We start from the raw sequence: 20,571 nt of genomic DNA, 5'->3' as shown, positions 1-20,571 counted from the left end.
GAGTCAGAGAGAGGGAGATTCAGAGACAGACAGAGAGAGCTTCAGAGAGAGAGGGAGATTCAGAGACAGACAGAGAGAGATTCAGAGAGAGATGGAGATTCAGAGACAGACAGAGAGAGATTCAGAGAGAGAGGGAGATAGAGAGAGATACAGAGACAGAGAGAGAGAGAAAGACAGAGAGAGAGAGGAATACAGAGACAGAGGGAGATTCAGGGGCAGACAGAGAGAGATTCAGAGAGAGAGGGAGATAGAGAGAGATGCAGTGAGAGAGAAAGACAGAGAGAGGAATATAGAGGGAGGGAGATTCAGAGACAGAGAGAGAGAGATAGAGGCAGACAAGAGACAGAGACCGGGATATTCTGGCCCAGTTGCAGGGGGACCCACCGTGGGTGATGCAGCGCCTCAGCCAGAAGTCCATTGACTTGCGGCGGGACCGGAAAATCCCAGCGGTGCGCGGGTGCAGAAAATCCCTCCCAGAGACAGAGAGAGAGACAGGGACAGAGAGAGATACAGAGAGAGATACAGAGAGAGAGACAGAGAGAGAGACAGAGAGAGAGACAGAGAGAGAGACAGAGAGAGAGAGAGACAGAGAGAGAGACAGAGGCAGAGAGAGATACAGAGAGAGACAGAGGCAGTGAGAGAGACAGAGAGAGACAGAGGCAGAGAGAGACAGAGACAGAGGCAGGGAGAGATACAGAGAGAGACAGAGGCAGAGAGAGAGACAGAGAGAGAGACAGAGGCAGGGAGAGATACAGAGAGAGAGAGAGAGACAGAGGCAGAGAGAGATACAGGGAGAGAGAGAGAGACAGAGGTAGAGAGAGATACAGAGAGAGACAGAGGCAGAGATAGAGACAGAGGCAGAGAGAGACAGAGGCAGAGAGAGATACAGAGAGAGACAGAGGCAGAGAGAGACAGAGGCAGAGAGAGAGACAGAGGCAGAGAGAGACAGAGGCAGAGAGAGATACAGAGAGAGACAGAGGCAGAGAGAGACAGAGAGAGAGACAGAGGCAGGGAAAGATACAGAGAGAGACAGAGGCAGAGAGAGAGACAGAGGCAGAGAGAGATACAGAGAGAGACAGAGGCAGAGAGAGACGAGAGAGAGACAGAGGCAGGGAAAGATACAGAGAGAGACAGAGGCAGAGAGAGAGACAGAGGCAGAGAGATACAGAGAGAGAGAGACAGAGAGATAGAGAGAGAGACAGAGGCAGAGAGAGAGACAGAGGCAGAGAGATACAGAGAGAGAGAGACAGAGAGAGATACAGAGAGAGACAGAGACAGAGAGAGATAGAGAGAGAGAAAGAGGCAGAGAGAGATACAGAGACAGAGAGAGATACAGAGACAGAGAGAGATACAGAGACAGAGGGAGATTCAGAGACAGAGACAGAGAGAGATACAGAGACAGAGAGATATTCAGAGACAGAGGGAGATTCAGAGTCAGAGGGAGATTCAGAGACAGAGAGAGATTCAGAGACAGAGGGAGATTCAGAGACAGAGGGAGATTCAGAGACAGAGAGAGATTCAGAGATAGAGGGAGATAGAGACAGAAAGAGATAGAGAGAGGAAGATTCAGAGACAGAAAGACAGAGACAGAGAGAGATACAGAGACAGAGAGAGATTGAGAGACAGAGAGAGATAGAGAGACAGAGAGAGATAGAGAGACAGAGAGAGATACAGAGACAGAGGGAGATTCAGAGACAGAGACAGAGAGAGATACAGAGACAGAGGGAGATTCAGAGACAGAGGGAGATTCAAAGACAGAGGGAGATTCAGAGACAGAGAGACAGAGACAGAGACAGAGAGAGATATGGAGACAGAGAAAGATACAGAGACAGAGGGAGATTCAGAGATAGAGGGAGATAGAGACAGAAAGAGATACAGAGAGAGAGGAAGATTCAGAGACAGAAAGACAGAGACAGAGAGAGATACAGAGACAGAGAGAGATACAGAGACAGAGAGAGATACAGAGACAGAGAGATATACAGAGACAGAGGGAGATTCAGAGACAGAGAGAGATACAGAGACAGAGAAAGATACAGAGACAGAGGGAGATTCAGAGATAGAGGGAGATAGAGACAGAAAGAGATACAGAGAGAGAGGAAGATTCAGAGACAGAAAGACAGAGACAGAGAGAGATACAGAGACAGAGAGAGATACAGAGACAGAGAGAGATACAGAGACAGAGGGAGATTCAGAGACAGAGAGAGATACAGAGACAGAGAGAGATACAGAGACAGAGGGAGATACAGAGACAGAGAGAGATACAGAGACAGAGAGAGATACAGAGACAGAGGGAGATTCAGAGATAGAGGGAGATAGAGACAGAAAGAGATACAGAGAGAGAGGAAGATTCAGAGACAGAAAGACAGAGACAGAGAGAGATACAGAGACAGAGAGAGATACAGAGACAGAGGGAGATTCAGAGACAGAGACACAGAGACAGAGAGAGATACAGAGACAGAGAGAGATACAGAGACAGAGGGAGATACAGAGACAGAGGGAGATACAGAGACAGAGGGAGATTCAGAGACAGTGGGAGATTCAGAGACAGGGAGAGATACAGAGAGAGAGGAAGATTCAGAGACAGAAAGACAGAGAGAGATACAGAGACAGAGAGAGATACAGAGACAGAGAGAGATACAGAGACAGAGGGAGATTCAGAGACAGAGAGACAGAGACAGAGAGAGATACAGAGACAGAGGGAGATACAGAGACAGAGGGAGATACAGAGACAGAGGGAGATTCAGAGACAGAGAGACAGAGACAGAGAGAGATACAGAGACAGAGGGAGATACAGAGACAGAGGGAGATACAGAGACAGAGGGAGATACAGAGACAGAGGGAGATACATAGACAGAGGGAGATTCAGAGACAGAGATTCAGAGACAGAGAGAGATACAGAGACAGAGGGAGATACAGAGACAGAGGGAGATACAGAGACAGAGGGAGATTCAGAGACAGAGGGAGTTTCAGAGATAGATAGAGACAGAAAGAGATACAGAGAGAGAGAGAGAGAAAGACGAGAGAGAGGGAATACAGAGACAGAGGGAGATTCAGAGATACAGAGACAGAGGGAGATTCAGAGACAGAGAGACAGAGACAGAGAGAGATACAGAGACAGAGGGAGATACAGAGACGGAGGGAGATACAGAGACAGAGGGAGATTCAGAGACAGAGCGACAGAGACAGAGAGAGATACAGAGACAGAGAGAGATACAGAGACAGAGAGAGATACAGAGACAGAGGGTGATACAGAGACAGAGGGAGTTTCAGAGACGGAGGGAGATTCAGAGACAGAGAGTCAGAGATAGAGAGAGATACAGAGACAGAGAGGTACAGAGACAGAGGGAGATACAGAGACAGCGGGAGATTCAGAGACAGAGGGAGTTTCAGAGATAGATAGAGACAGAAAGAGATACAGAGAGAGAGAGATGCAGAGACAGAGAGAGAGAGAGAAAGACGAGAGAGAGGGAATACAGAGACAGAGGGAGATTCAGAGATACAGAGAGAGAGGGAGATTCAGAGACAGAGTCAGAGAGAGGGAGATTCAGAGACAGACAGAGAGAGCTTCAGAGAGAGAGGGAGATTCAGAGACAGACAGAGAGAGATTCAGAGAGAGATGGAGATTCAGAGACAGACAGAGAGAGATTCAGAGAGAGAGGGAGATAGAGAGAGATACAGAGACAGAGAGAGAGAGAAAGACAGAGAGAGAGAGGAATACAGAGACAGAGGGAGATTCAGGGGCAGACAGAGAGAGATTCAGAGAGAGAGAGAGATAGAGAGAGATGCAGAGAGAGAGAAAGACAGAGAGAGGAATATAGAGGGAGGGAGATTCAGAGACAGAGAGAGAGAGATAGAGGCAGACAAGAGACAGAGACCGGGATATTCTGGCCCTGTTGCAGGGGGACCCACCGTGGGTGATGCAGCGCCTGAGCCAGAAGTCCATTGACTTGCGGCGGGACCGGAAAATCCCAGCGGTGCGCGGGTGCAGAAAATCCCTCCCAGAGACAGAGAGAGAGACAGGGACAGAGAGAGATACAGAGAGAGATACAGAGAGTGAGACAGAGAGAGAGACAGAGAGAGAGACAGAGAGAGAGACAGAGAGAGAGAGAGACAGAGAGAGAGACAGAGGCAGAGAGAGATACAGAGAGAGACAGAGGCAGTGAGAGAGACAGAGAGAGACAGAGGCAGAGAGAGACAGAGACAGAGGCAGGGAGAGATACAGAGAGAGACAGAGGCAGAGAGAGAGACAGAGAGAGAGACAGAGGCAGGGAGAGATACAGAGAGAGAGAGAGAGACAGAGGCAGAGAGAGATACAGGGAGAGAGAGAGAGACAGAGGTAGAGAGAGATACAGAGAGAGACAGAGGCAGAGAGAGAGACAGAGAGAGACAGAGGCAGAGAGAGACAGAGGCAGAGAGAGACAGAGGCAGAGAGAGAGACAGAGGCAGAGAGAGACAGAGGCAGAGAGAGATACAGAGAGAGACAGAGGCAGAGAGAGACAGAGAGGGAGACAGAGGCATAGAGAGATACAGAGAAAGACAGAGGCAGAGAGAGACGAGAGAGAGACAGAGGCAGGGAAAGATACAGAGAGAGACAGAGGCAGAGAGAGAGACAGAGGCAGAGAGATACAGCGAGAGAGAGACAGAGAGATACAGAGAGAGACAGAGGCAGAGAGAGAGACAGAGGCAGAGAGATACAGAGAGAGAGAGACAGAGAGAGATACAGAGAGAGACAGAGGCAGAGAGAGATAGAGAGAGAGACAGAGACAGAGAGAGATACAGAGACAGAGAGAGATACAGAGACAGAGAGAGATAGAGAGACAGAGAGAGATAGAGAGACAGAGAGATAGAGAGACAGAGAGAGATACAGAGACAGAGGGAGATTCAGAGACAGAGACAGAGAGAGATACAGAGACAGAGGGAGATTCAGAGACAGAGGGAGATTCAGAGACAGAGGGAGATTCAAAGACAGAGGGAGATTCAGAGACAGAGAGACAGAGACAGAGACAGAGAGAGATACGGAGACAGAGAAAGATACAGAGACAGAGGGAGATTCAGAGATAGAGGGAGATAGAGACAGAAAGAGATACAGAGAGAGAGGAAGATTCAGAGACAGAAAGACAGAGACAGAGAGAGATACAGAGACAGAGAGAGATACAGGGACAGAGAGAGATACAGAGACAGAGGGAGATTCAGAGACAGAGAGACAGAGACGGAGAGAGATATAGAGACAGAGAGAGATACAGAGACAGAGAGAGATACAGAGACAGAGGGAGATACAGAGACAGTGGGAGATTCAGAGACAGTGGGAGATTCAGAGACAGAGAGAGATACAGAGAGAGAGGAAGATTCAGAGACAGAAAGACAGAGAGAGATACAAAGACAGAGAGAGATACAGAGACAGAGAGAGATACAGAGACAGAGAGAGATACTGAGACAGAGGGAGATTCAGAGACAGAGAGACAGAGACAGAGAGAGATACAGAGACAGAGAGAGATACAGAGACAGAGAGAGATACAGAGACAGAGAGAGATACAGAGACAGAGGGAGATACAGAGACGGAGGGAGATTCAGAGACGGAGGGAGATTCAGAGACAGAGGGAGATTCAGAGACAGAGAGTCAGAGATAGAGAGAGATACAGAGACAGAGAGGTACAGAGACAGAGAGAGATACAGGGACAGAGAGAGATACAGAGACAGAGGGAGATTCAGAGACAGAGAGACAGAGACAGAGAGAGATACAGAGACAGAGGGAGATACAGAGACAGAGGGAGATACAGAGACAGAGGGAGATTCAGAGACAGAGAGACAGAGACAGAGAGAGATACAGAGACAGAGAGAGATACAGAGACAGAGAGAGATACAGAGACAGAGGGAGATACAGAGACAGAGGGAGATACAGAGACGGAGGGAGATTCAGAGACAGAGGGAGATTCAGAGACAGAGAGTCAGAGATAGCGAGAGATACAGAGACAGAGAGGTACAGAGACAGAGGGAGATACAGAGACAGAGGGAGATTCAGAGACAGAGGGAGTTTCAGAGATAGATAGAGACAGAAAGAGATACAGAGAGAGAGAGATGCAGAGACAGAGAGAGAGAGAAAGACGAGAGAGAGGGAATACAGAGACAGAGGGAGATTCATAGATACAGAGAGAGAGGGAGATTCAGAGACAGAGTCAGAGAGAGGGAGATTCAGAGACAGACAGAGAGAGCTTCAGAGAGAGAGGGAGATTCAGAGACAGACAGAGAGAGATTCAGAGAGAGATGGAGATTCAGAGACAGACAGAGAGAGATTCAGAGAGAGAGGGAGATAGAGAGAGATGCAGAGACAGAGAGAGAGAAAGATAGAGAAAGGAATACAGGGAGAGGGAGATTCAGAGACAGAGAGAGAGAGATTCAGAGACAGACAAAGAGACAGAGACCGGAATTTTCTGGCCCTGTTGCAGGGGGACCCGCCGTGGGTGATGCAGCGCCTCAGCCAGAAGTCCATTGACTTGCGGCGGGACCGGAAGATCCCAGCGGTGGGCGGGTGCAGAAAATCCCTCCCAGAGACAGAGAGAGAGACAGGGACAGAGAGAGATACAGAGAGAGATACAGAGAGAGAGAGAGAGAGACAGAGGCAGAGAGAGAGACAGAGAGAGAGACAGAGAGAGACAGAGAGAGACAGAGAGAGAGAGAGACAGAGAGAGAGACAGAGAGAGACAGAGGCAGAGAGAGAGACAGAGAGAGAGAGAGACAGAGAGAGACAGAGGCAGAGAGAGAGACAGAGAGAGACAGAGGCAGAGAGAGATACAGAGAGAGACAGAGGCAGAGAGAGACAGAGGCAGGGAGAGATACAGAGAGAGGCAGAGGCAGAGAGAGAGACAGAGAGAGAGACAGTGGCAGGGAGAGATACAGAGAGAGAGACAGAGGCAGAGAGAGATACAGAGAGAGAGAGAGAGAGACAAAGAGAGACAGAGGCAGAGAGAGACAGAGGCAGAGAGAGAGACAGAGAGAGACAGAGGCAGAGAGAGAGACAGAAAGAGAGACAGAGGCAGAGAGATATACAGAGAGAGACAGAGGCAGAGAGAGACGAGAGAGAGACAGAGGCAGGGAGAGATACAGAGAGAGACAGAGGCAGAGAGAGAGACAGAGAGAGAGAGAGACAGAGGCAGAGAGATACAGAGAGAGAGAGACAGAGAGAGATACAGAGAGAGAGGCAGAGAGAGACAGAGAGAGAGACAGAGGCAGGGAGAGATACAGAGAGAGAGAAAGAGGCAGAGAGAGATACCGAGAGAGACAGAGGCAGAGAGAGACAGAGAGAGACAGAGGCAGAGAGAGAGACAGAGAGATAGACAGAGGCAGGGAGAGAGACAGAGGCAGAGAGAGAGACAGAGAGAGACAGAGGCCGGGAGAGATACAGAGAGAGAGACAGAGGCAGAGAGAGATACAGAGAGAGACAGAGGCAGAGAGAGACAGAGAGAGACAGAGGCAGAGAGAGACAGAGAGAGACAGAGGCAGAGAGAGATACAGAGAGAGACAGAGGCAGAGAGAGACAGAGAGAGACAGAGGCAGGGAGAGATACAGAGAGAGAGACAGAGGCAGAGAGAGATACAGAGAGAGAGACAGAGAGAGATACAGAGAGAGACAGAGGCAGAGAGAGAGAGACAGAGGCAGAGAGAGAGACAGAGAGAGAGACAGAGGCAGGGAGAGATACAGAGAGAGAGACAGAGGCAGAGAGAGACAGAGAGCGACAGAGGCAGAGAGAGAGACAGAGAGAGAGAGACAGAGGCAGAGAGAGATACAGAGAGAGACAGAGGCAGAGAGATATACAAAGAGAGACAGAGGCAGAGAGAGAAGAGAGAGAGACAGAGGCAGGGAGAGATACAGAGAGAGACAGAGGCAGAGAGAGAGACAGAGAGAGAGAGAGACAGAGGCAGAGAGATACAGAGAGAGAGAGATACAGAGAGAGACAGAGGCAGAGAGAGAGACAGAGGCAGAGAGAGACAGAGAGAGAGACAGAGGCAGGGAGAGATACAGAGAGAGAGAGAAAGAGGCAGAGAGAGATACAGAGAGAGACAGAGGCAGAGAGAGACAGAGAGAGACAGAGGCAGAGAGAGAGACAGAGAGATAGACAGAGGCAGGGAGAGAGACAGAGGCAGAGAGAGAGAGACAGAGAGAGACAGAGGCAGGGAGAGATACAGAGAGAGAGACAGAGGCAGAGAGAGATACAGAGAGAGACAGAGGCAGAGAGAGACAGAGGCAGGGAGAGATACAGAGAGAGAGACAGAGGCAGAGAGAGATACAGAGAGAGAGACAGAGAGAGATACAGAGAGAGACAGAGGCAGAGAGAGAGAGACAGAGGCAGAGAGAGAGACAGAGAGAGAGACAGAGGCAGGGAGAGATACAGAGAGAGAGACAGAGGCAGAGAGAGACAGAGAGCGACAGAGGCAGAGAGAGAGAGAGACAGAGGCAGAGAGAGATACAGAGAGAGACAGAGGCAGGGAGAGATACAGAGAGAGAGACAGAGGCAGAGAGAGATACAGAGAGAGAGAGACAGAGAGAGATACAGAGAGAGACAGAGGCAGAGAGAGAGAGACAGAGAGAGACAGAGGCAGAGAGAGAGACAGAGAGAGACAGAGGCAGGGAGAGATACAGAGAGAGAGTCAGAGGCAGAGAGAGATACAGAGAGAGACAGAGGCAGAGAGAGACAGAGAGAGACAGAGAGAGAGACAGAGGCAGAGAGAGATACAGAGAGAGACAGAGGCAGAGAGAGAGACAGAGAGAGAGACAGAGGCAGAGAGAGAGACAGAGAGAGACAGAGACAGAGCGATACAGAGACAGAGCGATACAGAGACAGAGCGATACAGAAACAGAGAGATATACATAGAAAGAGGGAGATGCAGAGACAGAGAGAGATACAAAGAGAGCGAGATACAGAGAGAGAGGGAGATACAGAGACAAAGAGAGACAGAGACAGAGAGAAACAGAGACAGAGACAGGCAGAGAGAGATACAGAGACAGAGGCAGAGAGAGACAGAGAGAGGGGGAGATACAGAAACAGAGGGCGATTCAGAGACAGCAATACAGAGACAGAGAGAAAGAGAGACAGAGAGAGATAAAGAGAGAGAGATAGAGAAAGGGAGATTCACAGACGGAGAGACACAGAGAGAGAGAGATACAGAGAGAGAGGGAGATATACAGAGACAGAGGGAGATTCGGAGGCAGAGAGACACAGAGAGAGACGGATATATAGTTTAGATGGCATTTAAAGTTACTCCCTTGCTCTTTAGAATATTTAGTTGGCAGTAATTTTATCTATTTGCGAATAAAATCCTTTTTGATCCGTAAATGTCTATGATCCGATATATAAACCACCAGTTTGATACAGGGCTAAAGCTGACAGCGTGTGTTCAATGTGAGTATTGAGGGAATATTCTAGGAAAATGCCATGCCCCTACCCGGCCTGTGGAAGTGGTGCGGGAGGCTCCCAGTAGACGGGTAGCTACGGCGACCGCAGGCCGATCCCATGGAGGATCCTGGAGATTTCTCATCTGCCCATTCCCGGCTCTCTTTATAGATCACATACTGAGAAGAGAAGGAGTTTCAGGGTTAGTGTGTGCAGCTGCACTTTGGGTGTTTACTGACAACTTTGTAATGGGGAAACAGGGCCGGGAGAACTGCCCGGAATTCTCCTTCACTGGGACATGGATCCACTGCACTGCTGGACCAAGCGGGAGAAACTTCAGGAACATTCCCGTGTGGCAGCCCGGCAGAGATAGACTGAGGATTCTCCAACCAGGAATTCCGTCATCACATCTGGATCCATGGGCAGGAGCCCAATACTGGGGACATAAAGCAACCTTGACCACCCCCCACCCCACCTCCACTTTCAGTTTGAACAGAGGCGGAGGACTAACCTGCTCCCAGGCAACCCTAATATTTAACTGGAGGAAATGTTCGCTCATCCAGCACTGGACAGGCAGTGGGACATATCGGAAACAGTCGAGGGCTTGAGGGAGGTGGTGGTGAGGTGGGGCTGGGTGTTCTCAGTGGAGCTGTGAAAATTGCCACTGTGTTTTGGATGTGTATCGCCAAGGGACAGTGTGTAAACGAGGAACAGGCGGGACCCAAGGATCGATCCCTAGGGGAGCGCCCGAGGTAAGGGAGTGGGAGCAGGAAGCCATTGCAGGCGATTCTCTGGACACAATTGCACAGGTAAGAATGGAAGCAAGTGAGAGGAGTCCAACCACAGTGGGGAGGCGTTGGAGGAGGATGGTGTGGTCAACTGTGTCAAACACTGCAGGGGGACAAGGACAGATAGTTTACCACAGTCACAGTCATTTGTGACTTTGCTGGGAGTCGTTTTGGCTCTGTGGCTGGAAACCTGATTGGCAGGATTCAAGCATAGATTTCCGGGAAAGATGGTCGTAGATTTGCAGGGGCTATCTTTACATTCCGGGATATTCCTGAAATTGTGAACAGTTTTGACAGATGAGGAGAGCAGGACCCAATGATGTTTTATAATATTCTATCAGAATCAACCATTTTCTACTTGCCACCTTACCTCAGGATAGGTGAGAGGAGACATTGGGCGTGGTGACTGTGAGCGCTGTAGAAGGAAGGGACATTGATTGCAATGATTGACATATTATTTTAATAACAGAGACACACTTAAATACAATTCCCACAAAACCACACCCCCAAATCTGCAGTTCACTGCTGAGCTCTGATTGAAGCTAATGCTTAATGTTCACAAAGGAGCTGCTACATTGGACAATCGTTCATACAATGTGTAAAAAAAATAGACCCAGGTAGATTTATTTACTGAAGATCCAACACTGCTCTCAGGCTATCCCACAATGGGTTAGTACATGACCCAGTTGCACATTCTTCCTGAATGTATTCACCATGTCACAATTTCTGTATGCAAAAGAGGAGTTGTTTGTGTGAAAGTTCTGTACATTATTCTAGCAGATGAATTATATGGCTGCATTAAATCAGTCACTGGAGAAAACTCACACAAAATACATTTGGTGTTTTACGGTATTATCAACAATAGAATCTGCAGTGACCCATACAGTACTCCCCGTCATTGTGTAAATCACTTTAAATTCACAATAAGAAACAAATACACCACATTTCTCTCCATCTGCAGTTTCTGTGTCTGTTCTGAAGCACTGACTCACACCACGGGCAGTCCCAGGAGCACTGTCCATCCTCTGAACCTCTCTCCACAGGATCCACCCTTTTGTCCAGATGCTGAGTGCTGATAGGAATGCACAATATTCAAAACAAAAACAAAAATAGCTGGAAAAACTCAGCAGGTCTGGCAGCATCTGCGGAGAGGAACACAGTTAACGTTTCAAGTCCGAATGACTCTTCAACAGAACTAAGGAAAAATAGAAAAGGGGTGAAATATAAGCTGGTTTAAGGGGGGGTGGGACAAGTAGAGCTGGATAGAGGGCCAGTGATAGGTGGAGATAACCAAAAGATGTCACAGACAAAAGATCAAAGAAGTGTTGAAGGTGGTGATATTATCTAAAGGAATGTGCTAATTAAGGGTAGAAAGCAGGACAAGCAAGGTACAGGTAGCCCTAGTGGGGGTGGGGTAGGGTGAAGGAATCGAAAAAGGCTAAAAGGTAGAGATAGAACAATGGATGGAAATACATTTAAGAATAATGGAAATAGGTGGGAAAAGAAAAATCTATATAAATTATTGGAAAAAACAAGAAGGAGGGGGAAAATTGGAAAGGGGGTGGGGATGGAGGAGAGAGTTCATGATCTAAAATTGTTGAACTCAATATTCAGTCCAGAAGGCTGTAAAGTGCCTAGTCAGAAGATGAGGTGCTGTTCCTCCAGTTTGCGTTGAGTTTCACTGGAACAATGCAGCAGGCCAAGGACGGACATGTGGGCATGAGAGCAGGGTGGGGTGTTGAAATGGCAAGTGACAGGGAGGTCTGGGTAATGCTTGCGGACAGACCACAGGTGTTCTGCAAAGCGGTCACCTAGTCTGCATTTGGTCTCTCCAACGTAGAGGAAACCGCATTGGGAGCAACGAATGCAGTAGACTAAATTGAGGGAAGTGCAAGTGAAATGCTGCTTCACTTGAAAGGAGTGTTTGGGCCCTTGGATGGTGAGGAGAGGGGAAGTAAAGGGGCAGGTGTTGCACCTTCTGCGGTTGCATGGGAAGGTGCCATAGGTGGGGGTTGAGGAGTAGGGGGTGATGGAGGAGTGGACCGGGTGTCACGGAGGGAATGATCCCTACGGAATGCCGCCGGGGGGGGTGAAGGGAAGATGTGTTTGGTGGTGGCATCATGCTGGAGTTGGCGGAAATGGCGGAGGATGATCCTTTGAATGCAGAGGCTGGTGGGGTGATAAGTGAGGACAAGGGGGACCCTATCATGTTTGTGGGAGGGAGGAGAAGGTGTGAGGGCGGATGTGCAGGAGATGGGCCGGTTACGGTTGAGGGCCCTGTCAACCACCGTGGGTGGAAAACCTCGGTTAAGGAAGAAGGAAGACATGTCAGAGGAGCTGTTTTTGAAAGTGGCATCATCAGAACAGATGCGACGGAGGCGAAGGAACTGAGAGAATGGGACAATATTCAAACTGCCTCGCTGAACGCAAAGCAGCCTTGCTGGTTCTGCCCCTGGTCCAGGGCAATGCTGAACTGGATCGCCAGTCGGGAGTTAAACTGCGATCTTGCGATCGCCGGAGAGCAGCAATTGGCAATGTTAAGCTAGGTACGCAATCCAGCAGGAGTGCGAATTGGAGTCGGATCCCGAAAGGGCCCTGACTGGATTGCTCAGCAGGGAGCCAGCATGGACTGGGTGGGCCGAACGGCCTCTATCTTCGCCATAATTACTGTATGACTCTCTGACCTTCTACAGGGCAATGATAGATAAACAATGTGCAGATGTTGGGAGAGGACAGGATCAGTCAGTGCAAACAGCAGTTGACACTTAACTCTGGTGGTTCACTTGGCGAAAGTACAGCAGCCTCTGAGCCCTTTAACACTCCTCCAGCAGGGCAAGGGAACTACATAATAAAACTCTGCTCTGCAACCAAGTTAGTGTACCTCAGCAGATCCCTGTGGCTCTGGTCTTTCTGCACAGAAGTAGCTGTAATGTGGTTCGTAGATCATTAGGTCTGGCCGTTCAATCTCCAGTATTGCCTTGTCTTTAGGGATTGCAGCCAGCTCCTTGTAGGCCAGCACCTGGTTATCCATTTTCGCCTGTGGGGCAGAAGAAAGAGTTACAGCAGCTCACTCTGCCAGTCTGCGTTGTTTAAAGTGGTGTCAAGCTCCTGGATGGAGCTGGTGCTGAAATGAATGTGTGTGTGTTCATAGCATCTTCTCTCTCTTGTTTAACCTGGAATCAGTGTCAGTACAGGTATATCTCCCGAGGCCAGACCCTTATACAGTCAACAGCATGGCAGAGGAGAGGGAGCGGGGGAGGAAAGAGAGGAGGGAGAGGGGAAAGGAGGTAGAGGGCGGGGAGGGTAGAAGAAGGGAGCAGAGGAAGGAAGGGAGTGGGAGGGAGAGTAGAGAGGGGAGTGAATGGGAAGGGAGGGAGGGAAGGAGAGTAGTAGCAGGTGCCTCACAAGGAAAGTCATGGTCTCCCCTGCCCTGGACTGTGTACCACCCCCGCCCCCCCCAGAAGCCTACTCCCTGTAGAGCCTCCCTCAGTGCCGTGCACCCAAACCTCCACTCCCGCCAATGCCATTTCAGCCGAATGATAGCGCATAAATAAGACCCTGGAATTCAAACTGCCCAGACTCAAAACGCATGCAGCGTTCAAATGGAGCCCACTCAACCCATGCTCAGAGGCTGTGTTTACAGTACCAGAGCTTGGAACCCTCGAGGGTAACCCTATTGGTTTGAGTAGTCAGCCACAGTTTATGTTGCAGTCAGTGGTAACATCACTGGTTTTTGAAACCGTTTATCCGCAAACGGAAAATCCTCAATCCTTTACTAAATAATCACAAAAAATGCATCTGTTGAAAGAAATGATTTGTCAGCCAGTGCTGTATCAGCTTCCTCTTACAAAATCAAGCAAGTAAAACATTTTTACATAGCAAGGCAATGATCGCAACATCTGTATACAGAGAGGTAATTTCCCAACATCTGTACACAGCGAGATAATTATCCAACATCTGTACACAGCGCGATAATTTCCCAACATCTGTATACAGCGAGGTAATTTCCTGACATCTGTATACAGCGAGGTAATTATCCAACATCTGTATACAGCAAGGCAATGATCCAACATCTGTACACAAGACAATAATACAACATCTGTACACTGAGATAATAATCCAACATCTGTATACAGCGAGGTAATTTCCCGACATCTGTATACAGCGAGGTAATTTCCCAACATCTGTATACAGCGAGGTAATTTCCCAACATCTGCACATAGCAAGGTAATTTTCCAACATCTGTACACAGCGAGGTAATTATCCAACATCTGTATACAGCAAGGCAATGATCCAACATCTGTACACAAGACAATAATACAACACCTGTACAGTGAGATAATAATCCAACATCTGTACACAGCAAGGTAATTTCCCAACATCTGTATACAGAGAGGTAATTTCCCAACATCTGTACACAGCGAGATAATTATCCAACATCTGTACACAGCGTGATAATTTCCCAACATCTGTATACAGCGAGGTAATTTCCCGACATCTGTATACAGCGAGGTAATTATCCAACATCTGTATACAGCAAGGCAATGATCCAACATCTGTACACAAGACAATGATCCAACATCTGTACACTGAGATAATAATCCAACATCTGTATACAGCGAGGTAATTTCCCGACATCTGTATACAGCGAGGTAATTTCCCAACATCTGTATACAGTGAGGTAATTTCCCAACATCTGTACATAGCAAGGTAATTTTCCAACATCTGTACATAGCGAGGTAATTATCCAACATCTGTATACAGCAAGGCAATGATCCAACATCTGTACACAAGACAATAATACAACACCTGTACACAGTGAGATAATAATCCAACATCTGTACACAGCAAGGTAATTTCCCAACACCTGTATACAGCGAGGTAATGACCACTGCCAGGTAAACTGGCCGGTCACCTGGGAAAGCTCAATACTCACACATATTGTTGAGCCTGGCGATCCAGGGGCACTCATTGGACGGTTGGAGCAGACACTTCCTGGCGATGTGTGAGTCTGTTGTGACTTAAAGGAGATAGAGGAAGAGTGTTAACTGGACGAATGCAAGTTAGATGCAACTGTTGAGATGAAACCTGTTGAATAGTCTCCACTTTGGTGCATTGCCTGAATTTTATTTTGAAAGGAGAGTACCAATATTGATGGGAATGGTTGTATAGTGGTGATCTTATGAGACTAGTAATTGGGAGACTTGGACTGATGACCTTGAAACAGAATTACAGAGTAGTTAGAGTGCAGAAAATGGCCTTTCAGCCCATCGTGTCTGCACTGGCTCTCCGAATGAGCATTTTACCTAGTGCTATTCTCCTGCCTTCTCCCTATAACCCTGCACATTGTTCCTTTTCAAACAGCCATCTAATGTTTTTTTTGAATGCCTCGATTGAACCTGCCTCCACCACATTCTCAGACTGTCATTCCAGACCCTAACCACTCGCAGAGCTCAAACCCCACCACAGGAATTTAAATTCAGTTACAAATCTGGAATAAAAAGTTCATATCGATAATGGTGACCATGTGAGTTCTTCATTTGTCGTAAAAACCCATCTGGTTCACCAATGTCCTTTAGGGAAGGAAATCTGCCATTCATACCCAAACTGGCCTACATGTGACTCCAAACCCACAGCAATGTGGGTGACTCTTAATTGCCCTCTGAAATGGCCAAGCAAGCCACTCAGTTGTCAAAAAGGTGGCTCACCATCTTACCTCAAGGGCAGTTAGGGATGGGCAATAAATGCTGGTCTTGCCAGCAACGCACGCATCCTGTGAGTTAATTAAAGAAATACATATTTTCTAGTGATTGAGCAAACTGCAAACTCCTCATATTATTTGTTCTGCACTGAACCGGTTGCAGCAACAAAAGAAGCTGCAGAATGAAGGTCACTGCAATCCCGGTGGAGAATTCCAAGGCATTGCTTTTAGCAGAGCAATAGTGTTCATCAGACATTCCGAGGTCAGGTAGGGGGCAAGGAACAGGCAATGCGAAAGTCGATCTTCTGCTTTTGTCCCACCCACTGGGAGTTCAACCGAGCAATGGAATAGTTTGTGCTGATTGACTGATAAACTGATATTGACAGCGAGAGAGACAAACTGCTGGTCAGAGACATGCAGGGAACCATATATATGGTGATAAATGTCACCAATTGTCAATCAGAGTATCATCACTGACCTGAACTCAAGATTTCCACAATCCAGGGATGTTTTATTTCCTATATTGGCCTGGGTGCCTGAGACTATTAATATTTACAGAGGATTCCTGCAAGTGTGTCCTTATTTACAGGGAGTATCTGGGACCCCGGGGAGTGTGTCAGTATTTACTGGGGATCCCAAGAGTGTGTTAGTATTTATAGGGGGTCCCCAGGAGTGTGTCAGTGTTTAAAGGGGTCCCCAGGAATGTGTCAGTACTTACAGGAGGTCACGGGGAGTGTGCCAGTATTTAAAGGGGTTCCCCAGGAATATGTAAGTATTTACAGGTGGTTCCCAGGAGTGTGCCAGTATTTATAGGGTATCCCTGGGAGTGTATTAGTATTTACATGGGCTCCCCGGGGAGTATGTCAGTATATACACGGGGTCCCTGGGGAATGTGTCAGTATTTACAGGGGGACCTGGGAGTGTCCGTATTTACATGGGGTCCCCAGGAATGTGTCAGTATTTACAGGGGGTGGCCAGGAATGTGTCAGTATTTACAGGGTGTCCCCAGGAATGTGTCAGTATTTACAGGGTGTCCCCAGGAATGTGTCAGTATTTACAGGGTGTCCCCAGGAATGTGTCAGTATTTACAGGGTGTCCCCAGGAATGTGTCAGTATTTACAGGGGTCCCTAGGAATGTGTCAGTATTTACAGGGGATTCCAGGGACTGTATCACATAGAAGTGATTAGAAGCCAAACTTTGAACGTCACAGCATGGACAGGAGGAATCCAATGATTCTGATTCCTGGTAGCCCATTCAGAACAGATCAACAACAACTGAGTAAAGTCAAAGGCAGCATTTGTTGGTTTGTCCAAAGTGGCTTCACCATTTGAGAATTCACACAGCCACGGTCACATTGCGCATGTAGGAAAATCTCCAATATTATTCCTACCTTCTGCATGTTTTCAATTGCAGTCCCTCTATCTGATATGCAGACAAGCCTGCAGGAAGAGATTGGAAAATTAAAAGCAAAAAACTTTCATATTTCTTCTTGAGGCTATTTTCAAGTCTGTTTATTTGTAGCTATCCTTATCCAAACCTGTTTTAGTATTTTAATCATCTCAGCCTTCTTAACTCAAGGGAATACAAACCAAATCAGTTTAACCCTTTAAACCCTGGTGTCATTCTGGTGAATCTGTGTCGCACACCCTCCAAGGCCAACATATCCTTCCTGAGGTGCGTTGAATGCAGTGCTCCAGCTGGGCTCTGATCAACTGAAGTATGTGCACTTTGCTGAATGTCAGTACAGGAACTCAACCTTCTGGCCCCATGAGGACCTGAGAGATTCTTTCTTTCAAAATGGGATTATATAGGATATCTGGCACTGAAACAGGCCATTCATCCCATCCAGTCCATAACGGTGTTTCTGCTCCACTCAAGCCCCCTCCCATCTTTCCTCATCTAAATCTACCATCCTAACCCTCTATTCCCTTCTCCCTCATATGTTTGTCTAGTTTCCCCTTAAATACATCGATACTATTCACTTCAACCGCTCCCTGTGGTAGTGAGTTCCACATTCTCACCACTCTCTGGGTGAAGAAGTTTTTCCTGAATTCCCTATTGAATTTCTTGGTGATGATCTTATATTGACGGCCTCTAGTTCTGCTCTTCCCCACAAGAGGAAACATTCTCTCTGTACCCACTCCATCAAAACCTTTCAGAATTTTAAAGTCCTCGATTAGGTCACTCCCTCAGCTGCCTTTTTTCAGAGAGAAGAGACCCAGCCTGTCAATCCTTTCCTGATATATAACCCCCATACGTTTCTGGGATCATCCTTGTAAATCTCTGCACTCTCTCCAGTGCCTCTGTATCCTTTTTATAATATGGGGACCAGAACTGCACACGGTGCTCTCAATGTGGTCTAACCAAGGTTCAGTACAGGCTTAGCGTAACTTCCCTACTTTTCAACTCTATCTAAATGTGCTCGGTTTGCTTTCTTTATGACCTTACTAACCTGTGGCGCAACTTGTAGTGATTGATGTACTTTCAATCAAAGTTTTAATTGAAGCAAATGATAACATTTCTCTAAATTTATTCAGGATTTCTATGAATTTCTACCAGGTAGACCTGAATCTGCTGGGTCCCTCTCCTAAGCCTGGCTCAAGGACTCTCTGTTGGTTTCTTTTGTCCTCTGTGATCACCTAAGAATGATTTTGTGTTAAAGGAATTAAGATAGTGCAAGTGGTGAATATTGATGCTGACCATCAGTGGGTACAATCATAAGGAGACAGCATTAGCACTGTGAATCTTGCAGTACAGATTACCGACATATACTGTACCAGTTATATGATGGTCGTCAGTGCATTCTGAAAGACTTGTTCCTTCTCTGACATGCTGCACAGGCTGTGTGATCCTTTCTGCTCTGTGAATGAAAACAAGTCTTTAATTTCTCTGCGTTTTCTTCCTCAGTCGAGAAACTTATTACCCCGTTAGACTCACAGGGAATCTACACATCATGTCCAGTCATTATCCGTTTTTTAGTGCTGCACTCTCAGAGGGTCAGTACTGAGGGAGTACTGTACTGTCAGAGGGTCAGTACTGAGGGAGTACTGTACTGCCAGAGGGTCAGTACTGAGGGGGTACTGTACTGTCAAAGGGTTAGTACTGAGGGGGTGCTGCACTGTCAGAGGGTTAGTACTGAGGGGGTGCTGCACTGTCAGAGGGTTAGTACTGAGGGAGTACTGTACTGTCAGAGGGTCAGTACTGAGGGAGTACTGTACTGTCAGAGGGTTAGTACTGAGGGAGTACTGTACTGTCAGAGGGTCAGTACTGAGGGAGTACTGTACTGTCAGAGGGTTAGTACTAAGGGAGTACTGTACTGTCAGAGGGTCAGTACTGAGGGAGTGCTGCACCGTTGGAGGATCAGTACTGAGGGAGTGCTGCACTGTCAGAGGGTCAGTACTGAGGGAGCGCTGCACTGTCAGAGGGTCAGTACTGAGGGAGTTCTGCACTGTCAGAGGGTCAGTACTGAGGGAACGCTGAGCTGTCAGAAGGTCAGTGCTGAGGAAGCACTGAGCTGATAGAGAGTTAAAAGTGAGGGAGTGCTGCAATGTTGGAGGGTCAGTACTGAGGGAGCGTTGCACTGTCAGAGGATCAGTACTGAGTGGGTGCTGCACTGTCAGAGGGTCAGTACTGAGGGAGTGCTGCACTGTCAGAGGGCCAGTACTGAGGGAGCGCTGCATTGTCCAAGGATCAGTACTGAAGGAGTGCTGCACTGCCAGAGGATCAGTACTGAGAGAGTGCTGCACTGTTCAGAGGGACAGTACTGAGGGAGCTCTGGACTGTTTGAGGGACAGTACTGAGGGAGTGCTGCACTGTCAGAAGGATAGTACTGAGGGAGCTCCGCACTGACTGAGGGGCAGTACTGAAGGAATGCTGCACTGTTGAAGGAGGCAGTACTGAGAGACAGCTGAACTGTCAGAGGTGCAGCATTGATGGAGTGCTGCACGGTCGGAGGTGCTGTCTTTCAGATTAAATGTTAAACTGAGGACCCATCGCGGTGAAGTTGCCCTGACCAACTTTTCTCCCTCAATCAAAACAGATTGTCTGGCCATTCAACTCATTTATCGTTTGAGCGACATTGCTAAGTGCAAATAGGCTGCTGGGTTTGTTGTCACACCAGAGAGAAGTTCAATGAAGTAATCGCTGAGTGTAAAAGTAGTTTACGGTAATCATAAGCGCAGCATAAATACAAGTTCTTTCCAATTGACCTGGAATCTCAGAGCTGGTGAAATGGTGATCATATCAAACATACAAACAAACATACGAACATATGAGTTAGGAACAGGAGGAGGCCACTCGGCCCCTCGAGCCTGCTCCCCCATTCAATAAGATCATGGCTGATCTGATTGTAACCTCAACCCCACATTCCTGCCTCCCCCCAATAACCTTTCACCCTCTTGCTTATCAAGAATCTATCTCGCTCTGCCTTAAAAATATTCAAACACTCTGCTTCTACCATCCTTTCAGGAAGAGAATTCCAAAGACTCAACCCTCTGAAAGAAAAAAATGCTCCACATCTCTGTCTTAAATGAGCAGCCAGCACGTTAGTAGTTAGGACTTGCTGCTGTCTTTTGGAGAATGGTGTTAAATGTAACACAATTTCATTTGTCGGGTGATGGTGGCATAGGGATAATGTCACTGGACTAGTCATCCAGAGACTCAAGCTAATGCTCTGGGACATAGATTTAAATCACAT

The 20,571-nt window shown here is 47.8% G+C and overlaps 2 protein-coding genes across 2 annotated transcripts in view; both read right to left on the bottom strand.

The window, feature by feature from the left end:
• ikbkb (inhibitor of nuclear factor kappa B kinase subunit beta) overlaps positions 1–20,571 on the bottom strand; it is a 505,718-nt gene that overhangs the window by 416,156 nt on the left and 68,991 nt on the right. The gene's annotated exons all lie outside the window — the stretch shown is intronic.
• dmtn (dematin actin binding protein) overlaps positions 1–20,571 on the bottom strand; it is a 90,336-nt gene that overhangs the window by 63,788 nt on the left and 5,977 nt on the right. Inside the window, exons 2-8 of the mRNA XM_078565679.1 lie at positions 18,653–18,735; positions 17,266–17,314; positions 15,110–15,193; positions 13,055–13,210; positions 11,168–11,245; positions 10,544–10,588; positions 9,438–9,564 (exon numbers count right to left, since the gene is read on the bottom strand). Of these exons, the coding sequence (XP_078421805.1) occupies positions 9,438–9,564; positions 10,544–10,588; positions 11,168–11,245; positions 13,055–13,210; positions 15,110–15,193; positions 17,266–17,274 (499 nt within the window). The 5' untranslated portion in view covers positions 17,275–17,314; positions 18,653–18,735. The remainder of the gene's footprint in view (positions 1–9,437; positions 9,565–10,543; positions 10,589–11,167; positions 11,246–13,054; positions 13,211–15,109; positions 15,194–17,265; positions 17,315–18,652; positions 18,736–20,571) is intronic.

This window comes from Cetorhinus maximus, chromosome 20 (assembly GCF_964194155.1).
Source record: "Cetorhinus maximus chromosome 20, sCetMax3.hap1.1, whole genome shotgun sequence".
Lineage (NCBI taxonomy): Eukaryota > Metazoa > Chordata > Chondrichthyes > Lamniformes > Cetorhinidae > Cetorhinus > Cetorhinus maximus.
Note: the sequence above shows the minus strand (reverse complement) of the source record. Positions and strands in the feature narration are given on the sequence as shown.